The following is a 22,388-nucleotide window of genomic DNA, read 5'->3' as shown; positions in this document are numbered from 1 at the left end:
CGTGTCCCGTGCGATGGACGAGGGCCCTTTGCAGGCAGGGAAACCTCCAGCCCCGACGCCTCAGGACTGTCCGCAGAGAGGGGACTCACCCAGGTGCCAGGGCGTGGGAGAGAATGACTAGAGGGGTCTAATAATAATAATAATAATGACTAATAAGGGGTCGGACGGTGGAAGAGGCCATCGGTTAATGTCCGCTGGAAGAGGCAGGCTGGGATCACACTCTGAAGCAAGGAGGGACAAGGACTTTTATAGGCGAGGATCCAGGCTTAACCGCACAGGCTGACTGAGATCTGAGGTGGTGAATGAGCTGCTCTGCTGAGGAAGACCCCCCAAGATGTAAAAAAAAAAAAAGAAATATTTAATTTTTATTTTTTTTTTAAAAGGGTCCGCAGCTTCTTTACAGCCTAGCTGCGCAAACCTAAGACACACCACAGCCTGAGGGGCTCCCAGCCGCCGCCGTCCCCCCCCGGCACCGCCTCCGCTGCCGTACGGCAGCGGAGGCGGTGCCGGGGGGGGGCGGCGGCGAAGGCGGCGGGGCGGTGGAACCGAGGGGCGGCGGCGGGGCGGTCTGAGGGAATGCGGGCGGCCGCCGCCAAGATGGCCGCCGCGGGTGCTGCCGCTGCCGCCGGCCGGACGGCGCCTCATCGTGAGTCCGCGGGCGCCGTCCGCAAGCGGCGGGAACGGGGGAAGCTGAGGGGGAGCTGAGGGCTTCCGGCCTCGTCCGCGGGGGGCCGGGAGGGCAGCGCCGGGACGGCGTTACACAACGCCGGCGAGGTGCCTTTGCGTAACGCTGCCGGCGGGGCCGGGGCCTCCGCGCCCGTCAGCCGGGCTGGAGCCGGCGGGGCTGCCTCCGCCGCGGGGGTCGCGTCGGTAACGGCGCTGCGGGGACCTGGAAGCGAGTCGGGCTTCGTTACCGGCGCGGCTGGGCAGCGCCGGGCAGGCTCACGGGGGTCGTTCCTCCGCGCGGGCGGCGAGGCTTGCGATCCTTGCGATCCTTGCGATCCTTGCGATCCTGTCGATCCTGTCGATCCTGTCGTCTGGGAGAGTTTTGTCGTTTGCTGCCGTCGGGCTCGGTTTTTTGTTGTTTGGTTCCCCCCCGCCCGGAGTCGAATTTTAAGCGAGGCGTTTCCCTTTGCAGAAAGCGTTTGTGTAAAAATCATCCGTGTTCAGCAATTCGCCGGTTGGGTTGCCACGATAAGGGCAGGTGGGGAGGAGGTGTGGGTAACAGACAGCTGCAAGTCACTTGCCCGGCTCTCCCAGTGCTCCCAGTGCGCGGTGTAGGTGCGTGCCGCAGGTTTTGCAACGCGCGGTCGGTCTCGCGGGCCCCTTCAGCAGCAGCGCTTCGCCTTGCTCTTTGCAAACGGAGCGCGTTACCCGCCGTAACTTCACGGACCTCCCGGGCTTCCCCGGCGGCCGCTGGAAGCGCGGGCGCGCGCCGGGGACCGGTTTTGTCAGGCCTTGGCTCCAGAGGCTAATACGATAATGCCGTTTCCAAAACTTATAAAAGCACGCTTTTGTCAATGCTCGGTCGAGCTGGAATCATCGTCATCGCGCGTCCTGCGCGTTCTGTGTCATGTGCTTGATGGTGCAGATGGAAACGTGCCCAGACCTCGCCTGAAGTAAAGCAAATGCTTTCCAGTATTTATTTACAGCACAGGATCAATACAGCCATTGAAACGTCTCTTTTCCTTGTTCTGTGTAATTAACATATAGTGTCAGTGCTTCAAAAAGCAATACCCTAAGAACTGGAAGAAGAATATAAATATTTGAAAAGAGTCTTTCAGGCCTCAGCGATGCTTGAAGTTCTTTGGTTTGCAGCCTTTTATATCACTGCAGACCCAGGCATCCACAGCTACACCCTCTTAATCCCGAGTAAGAAGCTGGATTTGCAAGATGCTTTTCGCTGTCATTGATTTCGGCAGGTTTAGAGGGCGTTCGGCATCTGTTCAGGATGTTATTAGGGACCTGTGAACCCTAAGATGCTCTTCTCGGCGGGGGGATCGGCCGCTGCGGAGGTCTGTGCTATTGGGGCTCAGTTGCTGCTGGAACTCCTGCAGTCTGGCCAGGGAAGTGTCGCACCAAACGATTGCTGGAGAGCTGGGGATGCAGAATTTAACAATTTTTTTCATCTTGGGCAATTCACACTATTGTTGTGCTAAAAAATACCACGTAATGACTATGAGCTCCTGAGGAAAACAAAGCGTGCTTTTGAAAAAGCAGGCTGTAACCAGCATGTGGGAAGACTTGACTTCTAAAGTATCCTGGGTTTTGGCTGATGCTGAAATCCAGGAATAATAGAAGTCGCCTGGCTGGGTAGCGAGAAAGAAGGCTGCCCGCGTCCCTGGGTAAATGGATTCTGAAATTGCTGCTCAGGGTACCCGACACAGGGTCAAACTAAGGAGCTGCGTGCTTATGGCTCCCAGGCGCTGGCCTGCGTTGCTGAAGTTTGCCGGGGACCCTAAATTAACAAATGTCTAACCTGCATTGTAGAGGTGGTGCAGAAATATTTTGCTTGTCTAGAGTTAGCCCAGGTCTGTCTGTACCATGAGCTGTTACGTAGCTTGACATACTTGATTCCTTAGTGTGTCAGCCCTGCATAGTTTCTCTTGTGTTGTCACCCGTTATTTTGGACTTAGGATCTGAGCCTAAAGATTAGCGAGGTTTTTGTTTGGCTTTAGGTTACTGCCTGGTGTCTGAAAAGCTGTTAGTACACAAAGTGTTTAAAGAAAGGCAGAAGCTTGCAATTTCATGACTTTCTTTGATTCCAGGACCTGGAGCTTAAGGGAGAAAACGCCAAGCAGCGCGGTACTGCCAAGCGTGTTGATGTAGCTGTTGGGGGATTAGTGCCTGTTTGGTGAAGAGGCCCCTCAGCCCGCTGCAAGGTTATCAGTGTGCTGTTATCTTTCTTCCAGTTGTCAAAAGCAGCAGTCAGCTGAGGGTCCCGGTACGATGGAGAGGTCAGGCAACTGCCGCCGCAGTGACGGAAAGCACAAAACCTCAAATTCAGCCAGAAGTGCGGTAAGTTTGCAGTGAGGTCTGGGTGGGTGTGACCTGCTGTCGTTGCCCTCTGTCTCCCTCCGATATGGTATGCTGCTTTACTTGCATAACAAAGCTGGTTATGTAGTAAAACGTGGCAGTCGCAGGACTTGGTCTAGTTTTTTTGTGCGTGTGTAATTGCCTTTATCTGGCTGGCTGCATTCACCGAGCCTCTTGTGTTCGCAGTTCTGCGGGGCAGGGATCGCCTGCCTTGTTCCCTGCAGAACGCAGGGAGGCAGCGGCCCACGGTAAGGCCTGAGGCAGCGCAGAAGCAACAGAAGAACAAACAGTAGGATATTATTATTAAGTGAGGTTCTGGTTCCTGCTTCCTGGGTTTTATTCAGCAACCTCCTGACAGGCACTCCAGGAGGAAGGGAATGGAAGCTGAGGTCCCAACCCATCGGGGCAGGCCTAGGCTCCTCTCAGTGCCCCTTTGTAAGACTTTGGCCTTAACAAGAGGAGGGCAAACTCCCTGTGCAGCCTTGGCTCCGTCTGCTCAGGAGGTGAGAGATCCTGGTCACTGGGCTCCCTTGGGCAGGGGCAATGATTCGGTGGGGAAATCCACCTCTTGGGTGAGAGTTGTGATCCGCAACCGTTTGTGTAAAAGCTGACACCGCCATGTGCTGCACTCTGCTGTGCTGGGAGGGACGTTATCCTTAAAACAGTGTGCTGGACCTGCACCTGGATAGAAAACTCATTGGGGGGAAAAAAAAAACCCAACAACCCAAACAAAACCAACCCTGCACTTATTTTAGGTGTAGAATGGCTCTTTGCTGCTTTCGCTGCTTCGGGAGATGAGCTGTGTCTCCAAAGTAACGAAGACGGAGACCCGTGTGGGTAGCTCATCTGATTTCTGTGGGAGCTGCTGCTTGGTTTGGCTGGAATCTACAGCTGGCGTTCAGCTGAGAGAGTTCCTTAGACCCTGTTTTATAACCTCCCTTACAGCCTTCAGCTGCGAGATAATTGTCTCGGTGTATTTCCAGTTAAACTCTGTGTTGCAAAGTGATTACGTTTTTATAGAAAGTAAAGATCATGTAACTACTTGTTCTCTGCCTATTCATGCTTGTAGTTCATATTTTTACATAAGCAGGATGAGCTTCTAAATAGGATGCTGCTTTTGCAAAAGACAAATGCAGAAGGATGAACTGATTGTTTTGTAATAATAATAATTATGATAATAATAATGATAAAGCAGTAGGTCACTAGGATTTGAAATATCTCTTGCTTCCACAGGAAGCCTAAAACAGGAATCTTGATGTTAAACATGGGAGGTCCCGAACGGCTGGATGACGTGCATGATTTCTTACTTCGTCTCTTCCTGGACAGGGATCTAATGACGCTTCCAGCTCAAAAGTGAGAAACACTCTGAACTCCTGCGTTACAGTCAGTGTTGGGTGTTGCCATCTGAGCTGTAGGCTCGGGCACTTAACTTCTGTGTATATCAGCATTTCTTAAGACTGTTTCATCTTGGGACCAGTCAGTGCAAGAAACGGTGTTATAATTCTCTGGAGATAGGCGTGCTCTATTCTGTTCTAATTGCAAATGGTGGTTTCCTGTCACCTGGGGGGTTTGGGAAGGGTGACGGAATGTAACGTTAAACAAGCCGTGCAGTGCTGGTTTGCTCTAATTGGGGAGATTGCCATGGAAAACCCACTGCAGCGGAGAGATTTGGGGAAAGGGTGGTGATTTGGGTTATGATATTAATACGTGTGCCTTTTGAATGCTTCAGTAAATTAGCACCATTCATTGCCAAACGCCGCACACCGAAAATCCAGGAGCAGTACAGCAGGATTGGAGGTGGATCACCGATCAAGAAGTGGACGGCGGTGCAGGGAGAAGGCATGGTGAAACTGCTGGACAGCATGTCGCCTCGCACCGGTACTTCTTCACTCTGCTGTGCTTGTTAAAAGTTTCTTTTGCTTTATGCGTCAAAAGTATACGCTTGTAAAGCAGCTTTTGCTTCTCCATTTTTCTTGTGAGTGTGAACAGTGTTCTCAGCCCTACTAGGAAATCATGACAAAGATACTGCAGTTCTTCCTCCTTCAAAACTAAGCATATGCAAAAGCATGGGGTTCCCACACGTACAAATATATTTTTGTGCTGCGGTCACTTCTGTGGCTGCATTGGAGAACGGCTTTGATTTTGGAGAGTGCTGTCGGTACTCGTTCAACCTGCAGTAGCACAGTGTGGCACCAAAAGCCGACAAGCAAACATTTACCCACCTTCTCAGGCTGGATCCAGTACGTGCTGTGGTCCAGCTGCCGCTCTGTCTGTGCCCAAGGTAACTAGCTTAAAAGCTGCCCTGGGTAAGCCCACCCTTGGATGCTTTTGGCATGTTTCATCTTGTGTAACTTCAGCCATCAGGAAGTTGGGCATCTGGCCTAAAGTGGTGGCCTCTGCTCCCTCTTTAACCAAGAGAGAGTAGGGCTTGGAGAGAAAGCGGTTCAGTTCATCCTAAGGTTGTTGTCAAAGATGGGGGGGGTCACCCTCTAAAGGTACACTTACCTCTCTCCTTTGATTCTGGGAAGAAATCTGGATGACTATGTTAGACAAAGTATCTTATTTTCAGCTGGCTAAAGCCAGGAGTCTCCGTTGGTGTGTACGACTGCAAGGTGTCATACCTTGCCCTGTAAGCCCTGCTTGAGCTTGAAGAAGTCTACACTTGAAGACAAGTGGTTGAGCCTTAGGTGATAAGAAGGGGGAATGTATTTCATGTGAACAAATAAGGCAGGCATGGGAGAAGGGTGTTCAGTGTAGCATTCTCACTAGCATAAATGAGGTGGAGATTTGTGACCGTTGGCAGGGGCAGTATAATCTCATGTAATTCTGTTCTCTCTTATGAACAGGTAGAGTGGGAGAAGGACGCTCTTAGGCTGCGTGCGTGTGTGCACGCAGAGCAAGAAACGTCTGTCGATCTAGGGTTTCCTGGTTGTTCGTGTTCTGCACGCTGGTGCTATTGAGTTTCACAGGGGGGTGGGATCTCCTGCTGTAAAACGCACAGCACCTTCTCACGGCTGCTCCTTGTAGCTAGCTGCAGGACGGTGTCATTCTGCTGCCACGCACTCGCGGCAGCCAGCAGTTAGGGCTCAGAGAAAGGTGCAGCGTTCCCTGCTCCTGCTGCTTCCTCCAAGTGCCCTTCCCTGTTGGGGGCCAGCTCGGCCAGGGTGGTGTGCAGGGACTGTCTGATGCAGAGCAGCTCTGAGGCCAGAGCTTAGCGCTATAGAGCCTTTTGTATTTGCCTTTGTTATGCCAGCCTGAGCCTAAAGAATAGGTGGCTGCATGGCAGGGTGTTGGGAGTCTGACTGTTCTCCAAAGCCGCAGATGTCTTTCGTTCCTCTGAAATATCTGCAGTTATTGCTTGGATGTATCCAGAGCTTTTGAAACTTTGTCTGAATCTGTGACTATTCATAATGGATACAAGAACTAACACCAATTAGGCCTGATTTCAGGACGGAAGAGGAGGTTGGTTGGAAGAAAAGAAAAGGTTTTGTAGCTGAACATTGCAGGGCTTGGTTGAGCCGATAGTGGTGAGCCCCACCTGAGGACATGAGCAGGAGATAAGGTCTAACCGTTTGCCTTGGGTGGAAGTAGATACAGTCTTTGCCGGGTCTTCCTTGCTGGTAAGAAAACTTGAAGGGTGAATACAACTTCCCTGCCCTCTCTCTGGATCACGGAATCTCTTTGAACCTTGCTTCCTCGCAGCAAGGAGCTGTGACTTGTATGGATTACCCTGTGCCAAGCCACCCGGTAGCACCAGTGTGATGGGAAACAGGTGCAGACGCTTCCGTGAATGTCCTTTTACTAAGGGCTTCCCTAACACGTTTTATCGTGCAATTGCAATGGGCTAGGTGTGCAAACACAGACAACTGTGGTCGTTCGCGTAATGTTAATTTGCCATGATTCAGCCATGTTCAGTCTCTCTCCTGAAACCTCCAACCAAATTGATACGAGTCATTTTTCACCCAGGTTAAATGCATTCATGGTGGAATTTGCACCAGGTTAGCCAAACTGCTTTCAAATTGGTTGTTAGTTGAATTTGACTTCAGCTTGTATTGTTGCTCGGTTAGCGGCTATGGTGAACTCGAAGTCTGTTTCTCCTCTGCCGCTTGCTGAAGGCGATAGATCATTTGCTTACAGTACCTTTTACACTACAGTTTCTTGCTCTGTGACATTAAAACCATGGCATTAATAAATGTGAGTGGCAGCACTAGAAATTAAATTTACGCGTTCACGTAGCAGCTCAAGGGTGATGGCCATCTTCTGTGTCTTGCCTCTCATGGGACAGACAAAAAAAGACAGTGAACCACCACTGCTTTGACAAAAGCCAGGAGAAACAGTAACGTGACGGTTGGTCTGTCTGAAATGACCTGTCTGGGGGTCGCCTTTGTCTGATAAGGCATTTCTCTGCATTGTGCTTTTTGGTCTTGAAGCAGCAGACTGGCTTTGTGAGTAGAAGGAATTAACGAGATCGCCAAGCTGCCCGCTGAATTCCTCACCGATGTGTTAGCTACAGATAATACTGCTCATCCTGCCGCTGCAGTAGGAACACTAAACATTTTTAATAGGGAAACTGCTGGAGTACGAGAAGCCAAAGAGGAGAGCTCTCCGTTCTCCTCAGCTCAGCAGCTTTACAATGCGTGGTGCTGCAAGCCGCCTTCTCCCTTCAGTTTCCGTCACCTTTGCTGATGTGGTGCTGGTGTGTCAGGGAATCCCCCTCCATGTTTGGCAATACATGTTATTTGGTTCCTAGCTATTTTGTAATTCTTTGTGGCACCTGCTTCAGACTTGGGTAGAAAAGGGCTAGAGGTAGAAGATTGGTAAGAGGCTCTGGAAGGTGAGAAGTAATGCTCTTGGAAGGCTAGAACCAAATTTATTTCATTTGTTCAGCACGTAACGTGTCACTGATACCTTCATTTTGGGTGATGTTTGATCCTTTTTTCCACAGATGCTACTCTGTAGCTTAATTCCAGCTGTGGTCCCTGCAAGTATAGTCAAAGCCTGAAGCCAACACCGCCCCGGGCTGTGGCATCCAAGGCAGCGGTGTTTTCGGCAGCGGTAGCCCCTGAAGGGTCAGGCTTGCAACAGGTTCTGAAGATAAAGCTTAGAAAGTTTATCTGCTTTTCTCAGGGTACCACTCCCGCTTGCTTTTGTTTGGTGACCGCTTTTTGTGAAGTCACGCCCGCCTGCGTGCAGTTCTTACTCCTGATAAGTCCTTTAGAGACCTCCTTTTTTACCTATCAGTAGCTGCAGTTTTAAAAATTGGACGTGCTAACCATTGCTAACAATTGAATTGAGTGCTAACCATTTCCTTAAGCGTTTTGAGTAACCTTGCAGCCCTATCGAGTACTGTGTTGCTTCGGAATAGCTTGAAACAGTTGGATGTGCTTCCAGACTGAGCTGCGCGTTTCGGAATATCGCGTGCTCACAGGTAGCGCTTTGGGAGCACCGAGCCCTCTTAGTGGGTAGCTCACAAGTTGTCGTGGTAAGACTTCACACACAGGGCAAAGAAAAAACATGTCGCATACTCGCTTTACCTTGACTTTTGGGGCGTAGAGGTTATAGTTGCTGTGTATTTGCAGTTGGTGAAGAGCTCCAAATGTTAGGCAGTATCAATAACCACCTGTGACGTTCCCTCCTGCGTAAATTAATCCATCTGCTGATTTACTGACTTGTAGTATGCATTTGACACGGTACGCTTCGGCAATGGGACTAATATAAAGTCGTAACTAAAGAGCCTCACCCACGTCATCTGGGAACAATATAATTTTAAAACGAAGCTTTATTGTTACAGGCAGCTGTCTGACAATGAACAAGAGTTCTTCCCCCTGAATGAGTGGGGTTGGGTAGGCTCGGTAGTCTGTAGGAATAAATCACACAAACGTGGTGATAGGAAAATCCATTTCTATTGTTGGGGTTTTTTTTTTAGTGCTGGCATCAAATAGGCTAATGTCTTGCAATGGTAATTATGTTTTAAGAAGGCACATCTTGCTTTTTTGTTGTTTTTAATTGTAACAGTTCTTAGTATTTCTTACAAGCTGTATTGTAGCTGAGATTCCCTTGGCAGCAGAATGAGAGCTCACAGGACGAGGGAGCCACATCGTTTCTTTAGATTGGCAGCTCTTCGTGGAAGGAGATGTCACTCTATTTCCAGTAGTTCTGACTCTAACTGTAACAACAAAGTAGATATGTATACAGACATGAAAATCTCTCCCTTGCTGCCTGTGATCCAGGACAAAACATAATGCTGTGAGAGTACTGCAAGAAGTTTCCAAGTTGGCCATGTTTTTTCCCAGTATGTCCTTCCCCAGGTTAAACTCCTACTGTCTCTGCTCTGGTTAGTCAGACTTTTGTTTTTACTGCCATTTAAAAATGTTAATGAGGTTACCGGCTCCCGGGGCTCCTGAAGTTGGGTCATTATTTGCTACTGCTCCCAGCTGGGAGCTCTCTTGCCTCCTGCGGAGAGCTGGGGCTGACGAAACCTGTTTTCTGAATCCTGTATAAATGTATGGAGCGGAGACCAAGCATGGGACATCTGCTTCCTTCAGAAACCTGTTAAATGTTATTTCAGAGCTAGTGACCTGGAAACCCTGCAAAAGAAACTTTGCTTTTGTTCTCCTAAGAACCTCTGTCCTCTACTTAAAAAAAAAACAACAACCCAACACAAAACAAAACCAAAAAAAAGGAAGAAACCTGCCCTCCCTCGCTCCCCCTAACCAAACCGTATTCCCCAAACCTTGAAGGCAACACTCAAAAGATGAGAGATGAAAAATGGAAAAACCTAAAATGGTGTCCTTGGAGAGAATAATACTGCCTCCAAAATAAAGCGTTTAAAGGCATGAAGATTTCCAGAAACCAGAATGAAAGGACACGTGTCCCTTATTCAGCACCACCTATCTCCTGCCCCAAACAGCAGTCCCGGTCGTTGGGGGTTTATGGGCAAAGGGAGCAGGCTTACCAGGGTGGGGGAAGGCATCTTCTCCCGTGAGGATGGTGACCAGAGCAGTTGCATCAAACGATGGTTCCACCTTGTCTTGGTTTTAGCTTTGTTTTTTAACGTGGTTAACTGGAGGCACGGCAGTGGAAGGAAGTGAAATAGAATCCGTCTGCATAAAACGATGAAGGAAAAGATTGAGTAGGTGAGGGAAATGCAAGCGAGCCGGGTCTTTGCTGACGCTGAAATAGGAGTTAGAGGGCAAGGAGGGGAGGGCGCGGGGAGCAAGGGGTCGGTACCTGCGAGTTCTGCCTGAACGCCCTTGCGGCGCTGGGACCGAGGGCCTGATCCAGCAAAGGCATACGAATCCCTCGTGCACTGAAGGCATCCTGTTTTGATGACTTCTCTGGTGGCACCTGGAGCACGAAAGGGATAAAATGGTCTGATTTTCTTGCAATGCCTTGTAGGCAGCCAGTGTCTGCGAGGTGCAGGGCCTTTTCCTGTTTGAAGCTGATCCCTGTGGAGCAGAATATCTCAGGGCTGGCACACAAAATTGCAGCCCAATTATATTTGAAAGTTTCGGTAAATAAAATTTCCTGGAATGTGTGAACTGCTTAAGCAATGTGTTTGCTTTTGTATGGCAGAATGAAGAAAGCCTTGTCTTTCCTAAGGTTTTGGCATTTTAATTACATTGGTGTATTTAAAACATCTGACTTCTGATTTCAGTAGGGGAGTTGAGCTGAGCTGTTAGGAAGCCCATAGCACGTCTGTAGCTGTGGTCTGTGTTAGGGCATAGTAGTGTTCATTTAGCATCTTGTAGCAACGCTTTTTTACCAATACATCCCTTAAATCAGAACTTGCCCAGTAAAACGTCAGAGCTCTGTACAGTCTGGAAGCCATGCCTCTGCTAAACTAAGGGAAAGCAGAAGTGACGCTTCCTGCAGAAGCAAACAATAGTATAAATCACTTAAATTCTAGTAACAGCGAAGTGAGTTGCCAGAAAAATACTTGGCCGAAGAAAGATGTGTTTATATGGCAGTGGTTTAGAAAAGTAGCCAGAAAATTACCAACAAGTTAATTTCAACAGTTTCAGTCTGTCTGGTTCTGTACTGTGTACTTACTAATGACGTGTTATTGAGAGTTCTTGGGGTTTTCTGCAATTTCTTTTCCCGTGCTTTGGCTGGCAGCGCCTCACAAATACTACATCGGCTTCCGGTACGTCCATCCTCTGACAGAAGAAGCAATTGAAGAGATGGAGAAAGACGGCATCGAAAGGGCTATCGCTTTCACGCAGTACCCCCAGTACAGCTGTTCTACCACAGGTGAGCGTCCGCGCGGGGGCAGAGCACGGAGGCGAACGTAGGCACGTGTCTGCGAGCCTTGAGGGAGCGCGCGGAGCGTCGGCGCAAGCTGTCCTGCCTCCCTCTGAGCGCCCCTTCCTCTTGGCTTCAGTGCCAACTCAAGGTCCTCTGTATTTCCTATAATTCCAAATTTTAGGTGGGAACTTCTTAATTCAGGATAGCTTTATGTTACCATTGCTATTGTGAGATAGCATGAACTGAAGGCTCCGGAACACAACTGAGTTAAGTTTTCGTCATGGAAACTAGAGCAATAATTGTTCTTCAGTTAAAGAATGGTTTAGCAAATTGTTCTTGACTGGTACGTTGTATGAACTTTGATATAATTGTTCCCATTTGAGGCTCTCAGTTCTGATTTACAGTTGCATTTTAAATATGTAGCATTTTAAAATACTATAATACCTTGCTACAAAACTGTTTTCATCTGACAAGTTGCTGATGCCTTCGCTGAACTTACGTTCTTAATTCTCTGCGTTTCAGGAAGCAGTTTAAATGCCATTTATCGCTACTATAATAAAAAAGGGGAGAAGCCAAAGATGAAGTGGAGTATAATTGACCGGTGGCCCACACATCCCCTCCTTATTCAGGTATGGATTTGTATGAGAGCCTTTGAAAGGAGAGGGGTGAACTGCGCAGGTCTGATACGTTATCAAATTGGTGTTCCCTGGGGTTTTCTTAGATTGGTTGGTGTAGGAGAAACTTGGTATCTTTGCATTGCCAGCTGACTTTAAAACAACAAAGAACTAAGTAAATACAGATGTTTATTGAGGTTCCTTTTTAGAAATATTTGCTACCAGTAAAAGCACAGTCTAATGTTAAGCAACAGAAACATTCTGAGGAAGCACTTCACTTAGATCAAGTCTTTGCTTCTAACAAAGCTTACAAGATTTTTAGCTATAGACTGTACTAAAAGATGAAGTTATTTCCTGATTTAGGCTGTGTTTATGTGTTTTCTTTAAAAAAAAACAACTTAAGAAGAATAAAAGGAACACTTCCATTTGAGAGTACATTGTAGTTCTGGTAATGAAATGTGTCTTGTCTACTCTGTACGAAATTACAGGAGAAGGGTGGTGATTTCATGCCGGATGTTTTGGCGTGATAATGTGTGAAAGTGACCACCTCACACATCTTGTTTTAAAAGCATAGAGATATTATGATACCAGCCTTGGCTGGAAGGGACCTCTAGAGGTCATTAGTCCAAATTCCTGCTCAGAGCCGGTCTGTGGCCGACACACATACAGATCTGGTCGGTTTGTCAGGGTCTCGTCTGGCAGCAAAGAGGTAATTCTAGGCACAGCACTGGCTGTGGCAGGAGCAATTAAGGGAAACCTTGCTCCTTCCTTTTCAGAGAAAATGGCATTTTTATCTTTGTTGGGGACCTTCTCCTCTAGTTCGGGTTTGGCAATTTTTGTGGTGTGTGGAACAGATGATAAAAACGACTGAAGGAGGGCACGGTGGAGCTGCCCGCACTGTGTGATGTCCCCTGCCAGGCTGCCTGAGCGCCATGCTGTCTTGGGACGTGCGTTGTCATTATGCACCCCCCATGCCTGCAGTATGTGTTCTCCTTGCCTTCAGTGAAACACCTCAGCGGACTTCAGGAACCTTACCTATCTTCAGGGAACCTGCAAAACGGTTTCTATTAGACAGAGTACATATAACCCCTCCTTTTTTTTTTAAGCAGCTCACCAATGTGCGTTTCCTTAAGCCTGGGGCGGCTGTAATTGAAAGGGCTGGCTCAGCTGCTGGTTAGAAAGTTGAAATGCAAATAAAATTTTTGTAACATTTCTGATCTGTTGTTCACCGCAAAACATCTAAGAGAGAAGCCCCTGCAGGCAGAGTTGTCTCCTGCTCCTGCAGCCCCACATGCCAGCGGTGACAGCAGCTGCTTTTCTCCGTGCACTCCCTCAGCCTAGCTGTGTGTATGCAGCGCTACGGCTCTCAGCTCAAGTGCTGGCGGAGGGAGTGAAGGGTCAGAGGTGTTGCCCTGCTTTTTTGTGTAGTACTAAGAGCATTTCGAGTGTTGAGGGACAGAGGCGTCCATCTCTCCCATGGTCTCTCCCGTCAGCTGAGCTCAAGGTGGAGGACTCTGGATGCAGTTGAACACAGTTATCTCAGACTTGCCTCAGCAGTGCATTAGGGGACACCTTTCGCAGAGCAGGCTCTTCTCCGATGCCGTGTGAATGGACTCTAATTTAGTCTAAGTGTAATGGGGCTGCTGAGAGAGGGTGGTTGTGCTCTGCCCATTCACCATTCCTTTCTCCCCCTGCCCCAGCAGCTGCACACTTGTGCCCTCCGCGGCCAGGGAACTGCTCGTCAGAGGCGGCAGAGGAGAGCTGGGTTGGATTGGTCAGAGTCTTTCAGTTTGTTACCAGCACCTTAAAACCATTGGGATGATCAAAAGTTCACAGGGGCCTTTGGTGTGCTGGGACTGGGCAGTGCGTGAGACTGTATACGTGACAGTACATAATACGTGCTGTCTCTTGCTATTGCCCCACGCATACCAGAGGGAATTTTGAAGTTCTTAAGGCAACCTGGAACATGGAAACTGCCTGTCTTGGGTCATGTGAGATCACATAATGCCTCTCTGTTTCTGATTCAGGTCTTTGCTTTTTTTTCTGAACAGTGCTTCACCGATCACATACAGAAGGAACTGAACCTGTTTCCACCTGACAAAAGGAAAGATGTCATCATCCTCTTCTCGGCTCACTCGCTGCCCATGTCTGTGAGTTACGTCAGGTCGTTTCTGTCACTGTTAGACCAGAGTCACGCTGGCTGGGCTGAATGGAAGGGGACGCGGCTCACACAGCCATGGGTAGGGCCACAGTTGTGGAAGTGCCAGGCAAATGTGAAAGAGAAATATGAAGGTGAGTTAGCGAGTTGCAGCTGGAAGCCTGATGCAGAGCTGAAGGTGAGGCACGTGAGCTGTGGTCACTCTCCCGCACGCTTACGCAGATCTGCGCTGTTGGCCACCATAGAAGACGGGGCGCTGGGTTAGGTCAGACGCGGTACAGCTGCTTTCATGGCCTCACGAACTTGCCAGCTCAAACCCAGATGGTAATGGAGGGGAAAATTTGGTTATTTTCTCACCTCTAGAAAGCAGTAATAATACTTTCCCTGAAGGAATGAAAGTAAAATCTTTGCAAGGTTGCAATAAATGGACTTTTAAGGTGTTGCTTTTTGAGGATCTCTGAGCGATGTTTCTGAAGTAATTACTGTGATTTAGGCATTCTTAATAATAATATGAGCCTAATCCAAACAGGCTTCATTATTCTTGACAAAGACTGCTTGATTACTTTGTCCTTATTATTACTACTGCAAATAGCAAGGAACGTAAGTTTTACCAGAATTACGTAGTACAAGTAATGCCCTTATGTCTCAAGGGCATTACACCTATCGGGCCATTTTTGTCTTGATCCTCTGTCAGCAACCAGCAACTGCAGTGAAACGGCTCACGGATCATTTTTCAAAAATGCAGTGCTGTTACCAAAATGTAAGCGTATCTGTATACGATGATAGAAGAATTTATCTTCTATCGTGCGAAGGAGGAGGAATACATGTTCTCATAAAGCAGCTTCATCATAGGTTTTGCTGGGCAAGAACGCAGTTTTTGTTCCCTGTTTCGGATGAGCCAGGCACTTGGTACGGCCCGTCCCGGGCACAGCCGCGTCACGCGCAGCGTGCTCGCCTTTCCCAGTCTTGGGGTGGTCTTTGCCCAAACATGTTCACTGGGAGAAAAAGGTCTGGTGTTTTTGTGTTGAAGGTGGTGAACCGTGGTGATCCGTATCCTCAAGAAGTGGGAGCTACAGTCCAGAGAGTCATGGAGAAGCTGAACTACTCCAACCCTTACAGGCTTGTGTGGCAGTCCAAGGTATGTGCTCAGGGAGGCTGTAAAGCCACCTGCCGCTGTAAAGCTCTTCAGGTGACGGAGTTTATGATCTTCCAGCTTAAGAAGATCATAACCTCAGTGCCTTTTTCCCATTTTCGGCAAGTATTTCTGCTAGAACAGAATCCCCATCTTTTACTCCCATTCAGTCTTCTCAGATACTCTACCCACAGTTTCTTGCCTTTTTTGTATATTGTGTCATTTTAAAGTAGATTTTTGATGTGTCTGTTAGAAAACCTATGATCTCATACCATCTAGTTTGGCATTTGTCTGTCAGAAGGAAGAATCAGGCACTCGCTGGATTTTTAAGGTGTTGCTTTTTGAGGATCTCTGAGCGATGTTTCTGAAGTAATTACTGTGATTTAGGCATTCTTAATAATAATATGAGCCTAATCCAAACAGGCTTCATTATTCTTGACAAAGACTGCTTGATTACTTTGTCCTTATTATTACTACTGCAAATAGCAAGGAACGTAAGTTTTACCAGAATTACGTAGTACAAGTAATGCCCTTATGTCTCAAGGGCATTACACCTATCGGGCCATTTTTGTCTTGTTCTTAAAGTTGCATATTATGGTACATCAGCACTGAATACTTCAGGGATAGTAAAGGCGTAAGGACAGTTTGCTACAGAACGGTGACTTCTTTAAAAGGCAGGTAAACCCCGTGCAGTAGTGGTCAGGGTTTTATTGAACTGAAAACAGCACACCTTTATATAAATTTTCATTTGTTTTAATGAGAGTCTCATTTAGGCGAGCCCAGGTTCTGTTTCTTTGGGATTTAAATGACAGGACATTATGTCTTAATAAAAAAATTAATGGAGAACGTGAGAGGCACTATCAAAAAAAAGGGAAAGGCAAATAACTGGCTCCATCTTAAACATAATCTGGTCTGTGTTGTCCTGCTTGGGAAAACGTGGGTGTTCTTTGTAAGAATGATTGAACGAGGGGTTTTTTTCTTTATTTCCCTCCCTGTTTTCTTACAGGTTGGACCAATGCCTTGGCTTGGTCCGCAGACAGATGAGGCCATTAAAGGACTGTGCCAAAGAGGAAAGAAGAACATGTTGTTGGTCCCGATAGCGTTTACAAGTGACCACATTGAGACACTTTATGAACTGGATATTGAGTATGCCCAAGTTTTAGCCAATGAGGTGAATGTTTTATAGTTTTTATAAGTGTTTGGATAATGGTGCTCTGAAATTACTTCTCCTGGTTTGAAATTTGCTTTGTAGTTGCTTCTTGCAATACGATTTAGAGCAAATTTTATTTCTCTATAAACTGAAAATTAATCTGAACTGGCTTAACTCAATTTTTAGCAACACAAAACCGGTGGGAATTTGTCTTTCTAGATTTAACTCTTTAAGCCACTGCTGTCCTTACTAAAAAAAGAATCACTGAGTTTTGGCAGCAAAGTGAAATTTTGCATCGTAGTTATTTTTGCTGTATTGAAAAACACGGTATTGCATTTAATTCCATAATTTTGGGGCAACTTCTGAATGAAGTAGAAAGGGAGATTTTGAAGGCTAACTAGTGAAGGATCTAGCAGACTTAACTTTTTTTCCTCCTTGTTTTTGATTCAGTGTGGAGTTGAAAATATCAGAAGAGCAGAGTCTCTTAATGGAAATCCACTGTTCTCCAAGGTATCTTCTTTGTTGCAATAGTTGTAAAAGTTTGCAGTTGTGTGTTTCCTGCTAAATTATGGATGTCTTCTTGTAGTTCTAAAGTATTTGGAGTTTGAGAGCAAAAATGGAAACCCCTGTACTTAATCTGTATACCACAAAGTGTTTTCTTTTACCACACTTTGTTTTGTTTTTTTTTAAAAAAAAGAAGTTGTTCAGAAGTTTGGTTTGACAAAAAAGAAAAGCAGTTTTGTATTCATTTGTAGTAATCTTTTAATGAAATATTTCTCTTAAGATATTATGGCAATGCAGTTTTAAAGCAGGATTTTCCCCTGAAGTAAAGGAGGGTAGTGCTTAAAGCGTGTAGTCTGATGGACGCGCAATTTGGCAATCTCGCTAGTCAGTGTGACACGTTAAAGCATTTTTTTAATTTTATGCAGATAGGTTTGCTCACTTCTGATTTTTAATTAACTGTCTTTCAGGCTCTGGCCGACTTGGTCTGTTCGCATATCCAGGCGAATGAAATCTGCTCTAGGCAGTTAACCCTCTGCTGTCCGCTCTGTGTAAATCCCGTCTGCAGGGAGACAAAAGCCTTCTTCACTAACCAGCAGCTGTGACGGGCGGCCTGGGAGGGCACCGCTGGATCCTACAGGGAAATGGCCCTGGCGAAGCAGCGCGAAGGAAAGAAACCACTTGACGAAACTCTCCGCTGTTACATACTCATGGGCTGGTAGCCTGTGATGTTAACCTCATGCAACAGCGAGGAGAACTTGACGTTTTTGTTTTATTTTTTCTTATGTTTTCTTTGTTTGAGAAGAGTTTGTAGAAAGTAGGGAAATAAGGGCGTTTATCCTGGGAGATGTGAAAAGATCTTGTTTCATCTGATTCTGATTGGAATTAGCATGAGCCCATAAGTATGCACTAAAAAACTCAAAAAGCTTTTCTACAAATTAGCTTCTATTTCCTATGCAGGGATTTATTTGTATGCAGTTTTGTCATGAGTGCATTAATTTCAGCTTTCCAGGTCAAGCATACAATTATTTGTTTTGTTTCTGCTTAAGGTACAGCATAACCAGCATAGTCACCGATTGTCTCTTCTGAGAGTGACTTCTCAGGTGGCTTTGAAGATTGAGTGACTTCTAATGCTTTTTAAATAATGCGTATACTTTTTTAGAACCTAAAGATAAGGCTTTGTTTTGGTTTGGTTTTCTTCTCCTGCCAGAAGCTTCTGGTGAAAGCTTAGCTGGGATAGTAGGACGCACGAGATTTGTTTACATTTTCTAGAAAAAACACCCTCGTTATCTGCAGGAAAGCCTCTGCATTTGAAGAGCATAAAAATGAAAGGAATAAGCCTGCTTGGGTAACGCTGGAGAACGTGCTCAGTTGAAACGAACTGTGCGTGTTTCCGATCTAGCCGCTATCAGCAGCCTGTATGGAAACGTGTTGGTTCCTCTTTTAAGCAAAATGGCTTTTAAAAATTATTATTAAAACGGGCTTTCTCTGTTTGGTTAAGTAAATTTAGGACGTCAGGCTTGCTCTCCAGAAGGTTTATAGATCTGCTCTGTGCTTTCTACTGTGCCACAGTGCTGTGGTTTTTGTGGGATACCTATGGGGTTCCATAGGTACAATTGATCTCGCTGAATTGATGTGGTTATTTAAAACGGAGCGGGTAGGTCAGGAGTGATGTACATTGCCGATGCCGGAGAGCAGGCAGCCCCGCGGGCTGGCAGCTGTGTGCTTGTGCGTACCTTTGCCAAAAGCCGAGTTTTGTCTGTTAGATTTGTGACGTTGATCGGGGGCTGGCAGTAGGCACTCGTCACCCAGCTGAACTTCTTGCTTGTTTTGGCAGGCCTTTGGGTGCATCAGGACTGCTGAACCCACTCCTAAGTAGTGGCAGTTTTTTAGAGCGAAGAACCTTTTTAGGGCAGTGTTCCCTCACTGTCAGCACCGGGACCGGTGTCCACGTTAGACGTGGGATAGGAGGGGGCTTTTCTGAAAGGCTGGTCACCACGCAGCATGCCTGAGCTTGGCACTTGGAGTAGTTCAGGGCAGAAGTACTGCAGCACCTCAGTCCGTGTCCTCTCGCACAGGGACCTCTCCTCCGGGGCGGGACAAAGGGGGAGCAAAGCTGTGACCATGTTCTGTGGGACTGAGCCATACGTGTAGTAGTCTAGCTGTCAGCTTCATGGGTATAAATGTTTACTTGACGTCATTAGCACTGAAATGCCACAAATGTGGCAATGCAGGTTGTTTTCCGTAAATTGATGATTCAGCTAATCGTGATGTTTGAGAAGCAGATGCCATGCTGCTCAGACAGTTTTATTTGCTTATGTAATTAGGAGGCATGAACAGTTTGGACCGCTGATCTTTCAAGGATAGGGTTGTTTCAAAAGAAAATAGGCGTCTTGGTATAACAGGGGTTTACCTTCTGGTTTACGTTGAAAGAATTACACATGGGATACTAAAGAAATGAATGGATGCTGTGTCGGTCAGCCAGCGGGCCGAGTACTGCCATGGAGCGATGTAAACCCTACTATACAGCCTCGCTAGGGCCTGTGGCCTCATATGTCTTGAGAGTCGATTGACGTCTCTCCACTGCCATACTGCAGCTTCCGAGTGTGATTATGGTGGGACAGAGTTAAATTCCTTCGGTGCCAGAACCTCCGACGTTACTGCTGCCCCTCGTTGCTTTAGCAGAAAGAAGTCTTCCGTGACCCTTCGTACCTGTGCCTGTTTCAGTGGCGGGGGCCAGAAGCTGGGGCTTCTGTTCTGCCTTTCTTGCTCCGTTCTTGGTCTCTGCTCACTGCCTTGGCAGGAGAAAGGAACGCAAAGCCGATTCCTGCTCTTGCTCAGGTGGAGTAGGTAGGGTTATCGCATGTGCACGGAAAGGTGAAATTCTCGTGGAAAAGCTTTGAATCAACGTCAAAAGAACAAAAATGTCTGCAATGTGTCTGGGAAGGGAACGCTGGCCTTACGTCTCTCATTGGACAAAGAACTTTCTCCGTTCCCATTTCTCTGCTTGACGCTTATGGGTCTGTTTTGTAAAATCTTCCTGCTCGTACCTCTGTCCTACCAGCCGAAGGGTGGACTGACCTCCAAATCCAGGTTGTGAGCAGCACATGTAGAAGTGTGGCTGATGCTGGAAAGTGAAGGTTAACTTCATACGAACATTGCGATACTATAAATATAGAGTGGCTTTTTATTTCCATACTGGAAAGAGTACTGAAAATATTAGCCAGCACTAATTACGAGGCATTATGTTTGTCCCCAGTAATAAAAGGTATTTAAAATTCACTTTTTAGTATGCTAACCACAAGTGAGATAATTACTAAGCCTATTGCTGCTATTAGACCATAATGTACAAATCACTTAATTTTCTAGCTTTTAGCAGATGGATCTTGTCTCATAGAGTTGGTGGGGCTGTTCATTTTGCTGAACAGATCACGTAATATCACTCTGTCCTATTTAACACACATTATTTTGTCTTAGCACAGCATCAAAAGCCTGTTGAAAAACTACCTGAGCAAGTTAGCTAGCAGCTCTGCTTAGTATTTTTAATAGAAATCAAGATAACAGTGAGACTAATAACAGTGGGAATTCTGCTGCCATTGAGATCGTCTAATCCTGGTTTTTCTGTTTGGGAGCATTTCTGACTATGCTAACTAACAGTGGAATTAATTTGACCTTACTTCAGATGCTTCCGATCTACGTGCTGACAGCTGAGCTGGTCTTGTAGGTACTATTTATGGTCAAAAGATGGTTGTAATGTGTGTTTCTGAGAAATTACTCATCTCTCAAAGTAGATGTCCACACCGGGTTGGATGAGTTCCACTCTGTAGCTGCCTCTGACCCTGAAGCAGCGTGGTGCACTAACACGGAGGTAGTTAGCTGCGTTGCGTATGTCTAACGTGAGATGAATCCCATCCGTTTATGTGCCTTCTTCTTCAGCACTCTGCCAGTGACGTGTAGCCACTGCATTTGGGAGATTGCAGTCTTAATCCTACAGTTATGCATTCAGTTTGCCCCTCTGGCAGACTTTAAACATTTGGTGCTACTAACTCAGGACTCGGTCTCGTCAGGTCCCGAGCATTTTCTGCTCTGGTTGAATTGGTTTGAGCATATGGAGGTGTCAGCATCTGGAGACTCTAGTCCTCAGACAACGATCTAGTTTGATTTTTTCATTATCAGTTACACTCCTTTTGCAGTACTTTGTTTCATTTGCAAGTGTTTTTCATTTACATGTGCCCTGACAAAAAGCAACCAGTTGCAAGTGAGCTTGAGGGATGTGTTGAGGCAGCGTTGTATCCCCAGATGTCGTTGGTTCGAGCCGAGTCCTCGGCTGGCCTGGAGCCGCGGGGCCCTCGGGGACAGCGCGCGTCGCCGTCCCCTTGCCCAGGCTGCTCGGTCGCGCTCCCGCTCGTGCCGGTGGTGCCGTTTGCGGCGGCACAGCCGGGGCTGCCCTGACAGCGGGAGTGAGGGCGGGGGGTGCAGTCTGCACGCCAGCACTCCCAGCGCTGCGGAGCTCTGGCCTGAGGATATCGATTGAGAGAGGAGTTCGGAAACAGAGCCCTTGCTGTCCTGAGGAAAGAAGTGGGAAGTAAAGGTGTTTGCAAATGAAATGATTTGAAGAATTTGCTCATGATTAGACTGTTCTCCTGATTTAACTCTCTGCAATTTTGCTTTTTGCTTTTTTTTGTTGAGTTGAAGTTTTTCTCTTTCGGGGTTTATAAAATCTCCCTTATTACTGGCTGCATTTTAGAAAAGGTGATAGCTTCCAGAAGTGGTGCTGCAATATTAGGAGGTGTGTGGGTAGTGTCTGTGAGCTAACCTGCTCCCTCTGGGGAGGAGGGTGTTACAGCTGAGATCAGTGGGGCCGGGATTTTCCTAGGAATATCTGAAAGCTCACTTTATTTTCCCTTTCTACCACACCCAGAGAGTTGGAAATCAATATGAAGTGTAAGATGCAAGAGAGAGAGAAGTTGCTTTTATTTTTTAATGCCAGATGTGTACAAATACTTGCTTTTAGTCCAACGTATGTATTTCGGATTGAACGAGGACTTCCATTTAATGTAACACAAAAAAATTTGTATAATCTTACTGTGTATCATTTGCCATAAAGATGGAATTTCAATTAAATTTTTTGGAAGAACTAACTGAGCTGTGTGTCTTTAGTAAGAGCCCGTTATGATGGTATTTGACGTCCTTTCTGTTCCTTTCCTTTTCTGTGCACCAGAAAGCAAAAGCATTTGGGCACGTACGGGGCAGCATTTTGATTCGGATCAGCAGCGAACTGTGCGGCGGTGATTCCCCCGTGACAGAGAGTTGGTTCGCTTTGTGCACGAGAGGGTCGCACTGGGGATGCCTCTGGAAGGGAGCCCTCCAGATGTGCACCAAACGCTCCTGCTGCACGCAGGTCTCAGCCAAGCCCCGTTTGAATGCTCGGTCCAAGGAACCCGACTGACGTTACCTGGAGCAGGGCCCCAGCACCCGCTGAGGTACGCCGCTCTGGTCCTGGTGTGCCAAATGACGGGCCTCAGGAGCCAAGCCGTGGTGGGTCAGTCC

The 22,388-nt window shown here is 47.0% G+C and overlaps 1 protein-coding gene across 1 annotated transcript; it reads left to right on the top strand.

Moving 5' to 3' along the window:
* The first annotated feature begins 523 nt into the window (after window positions 1-523).
* FECH (ferrochelatase) lies at window positions 524-21,979 on the top strand. The gene is made up of 11 exons (XM_087772723.1): window positions 524-646; window positions 2,913-3,018; window positions 4,270-4,389; window positions 4,766-4,914; window positions 11,155-11,289; window positions 11,806-11,912; window positions 13,949-14,047; window positions 15,086-15,193; window positions 16,194-16,358; window positions 16,788-16,847; window positions 17,309-21,979. Exons 1-11 carry the CDS (start codon window positions 577-579, stop codon window positions 17,441-17,443), a joined length of 1,254 nt encoding a protein of 417 aa, XP_087628849.1. The 5' UTR covers window positions 524-576; the 3' UTR covers window positions 17,444-21,979.
* The last annotated feature ends 409 nt before the right edge of the window (window positions 21,980-22,388 follow it).

This window comes from Nipponia nippon, unplaced genomic scaffold (assembly GCF_047370975.1).
Source record: "Nipponia nippon isolate SJK-2023a ecotype South Korea unplaced genomic scaffold, ASM4737097v1 scaffold_37, whole genome shotgun sequence".
Taxonomy (NCBI): Eukaryota; Metazoa; Chordata; class Aves; order Pelecaniformes; family Threskiornithidae; genus Nipponia; species Nipponia nippon.
The sequence above is the reverse complement of the archived record's forward strand: the minus strand, read 5'-3'. Positions and strand labels throughout refer to the sequence as shown.

Coding starts and splice junctions, on each gene's coding strand:
- FECH (XM_087772723.1), top strand. CDS start 577: ATGCGGGCGGCCGCCGCCAAGATGGCCGCCGCGGGTGCTGCCGCTGCC. Junction 11,290..11,805: donor GTACAGCTGTTCTACCACAG/GTGAGCGTCCGC, acceptor TCTGCGTTTCAG/GAAGCAGTTTAAATGCCATT. Junction 11,913..13,948: donor CACATCCCCTCCTTATTCAG/GTATGGATTTGT, acceptor TTTTCTGAACAG/TGCTTCACCGATCACATACA.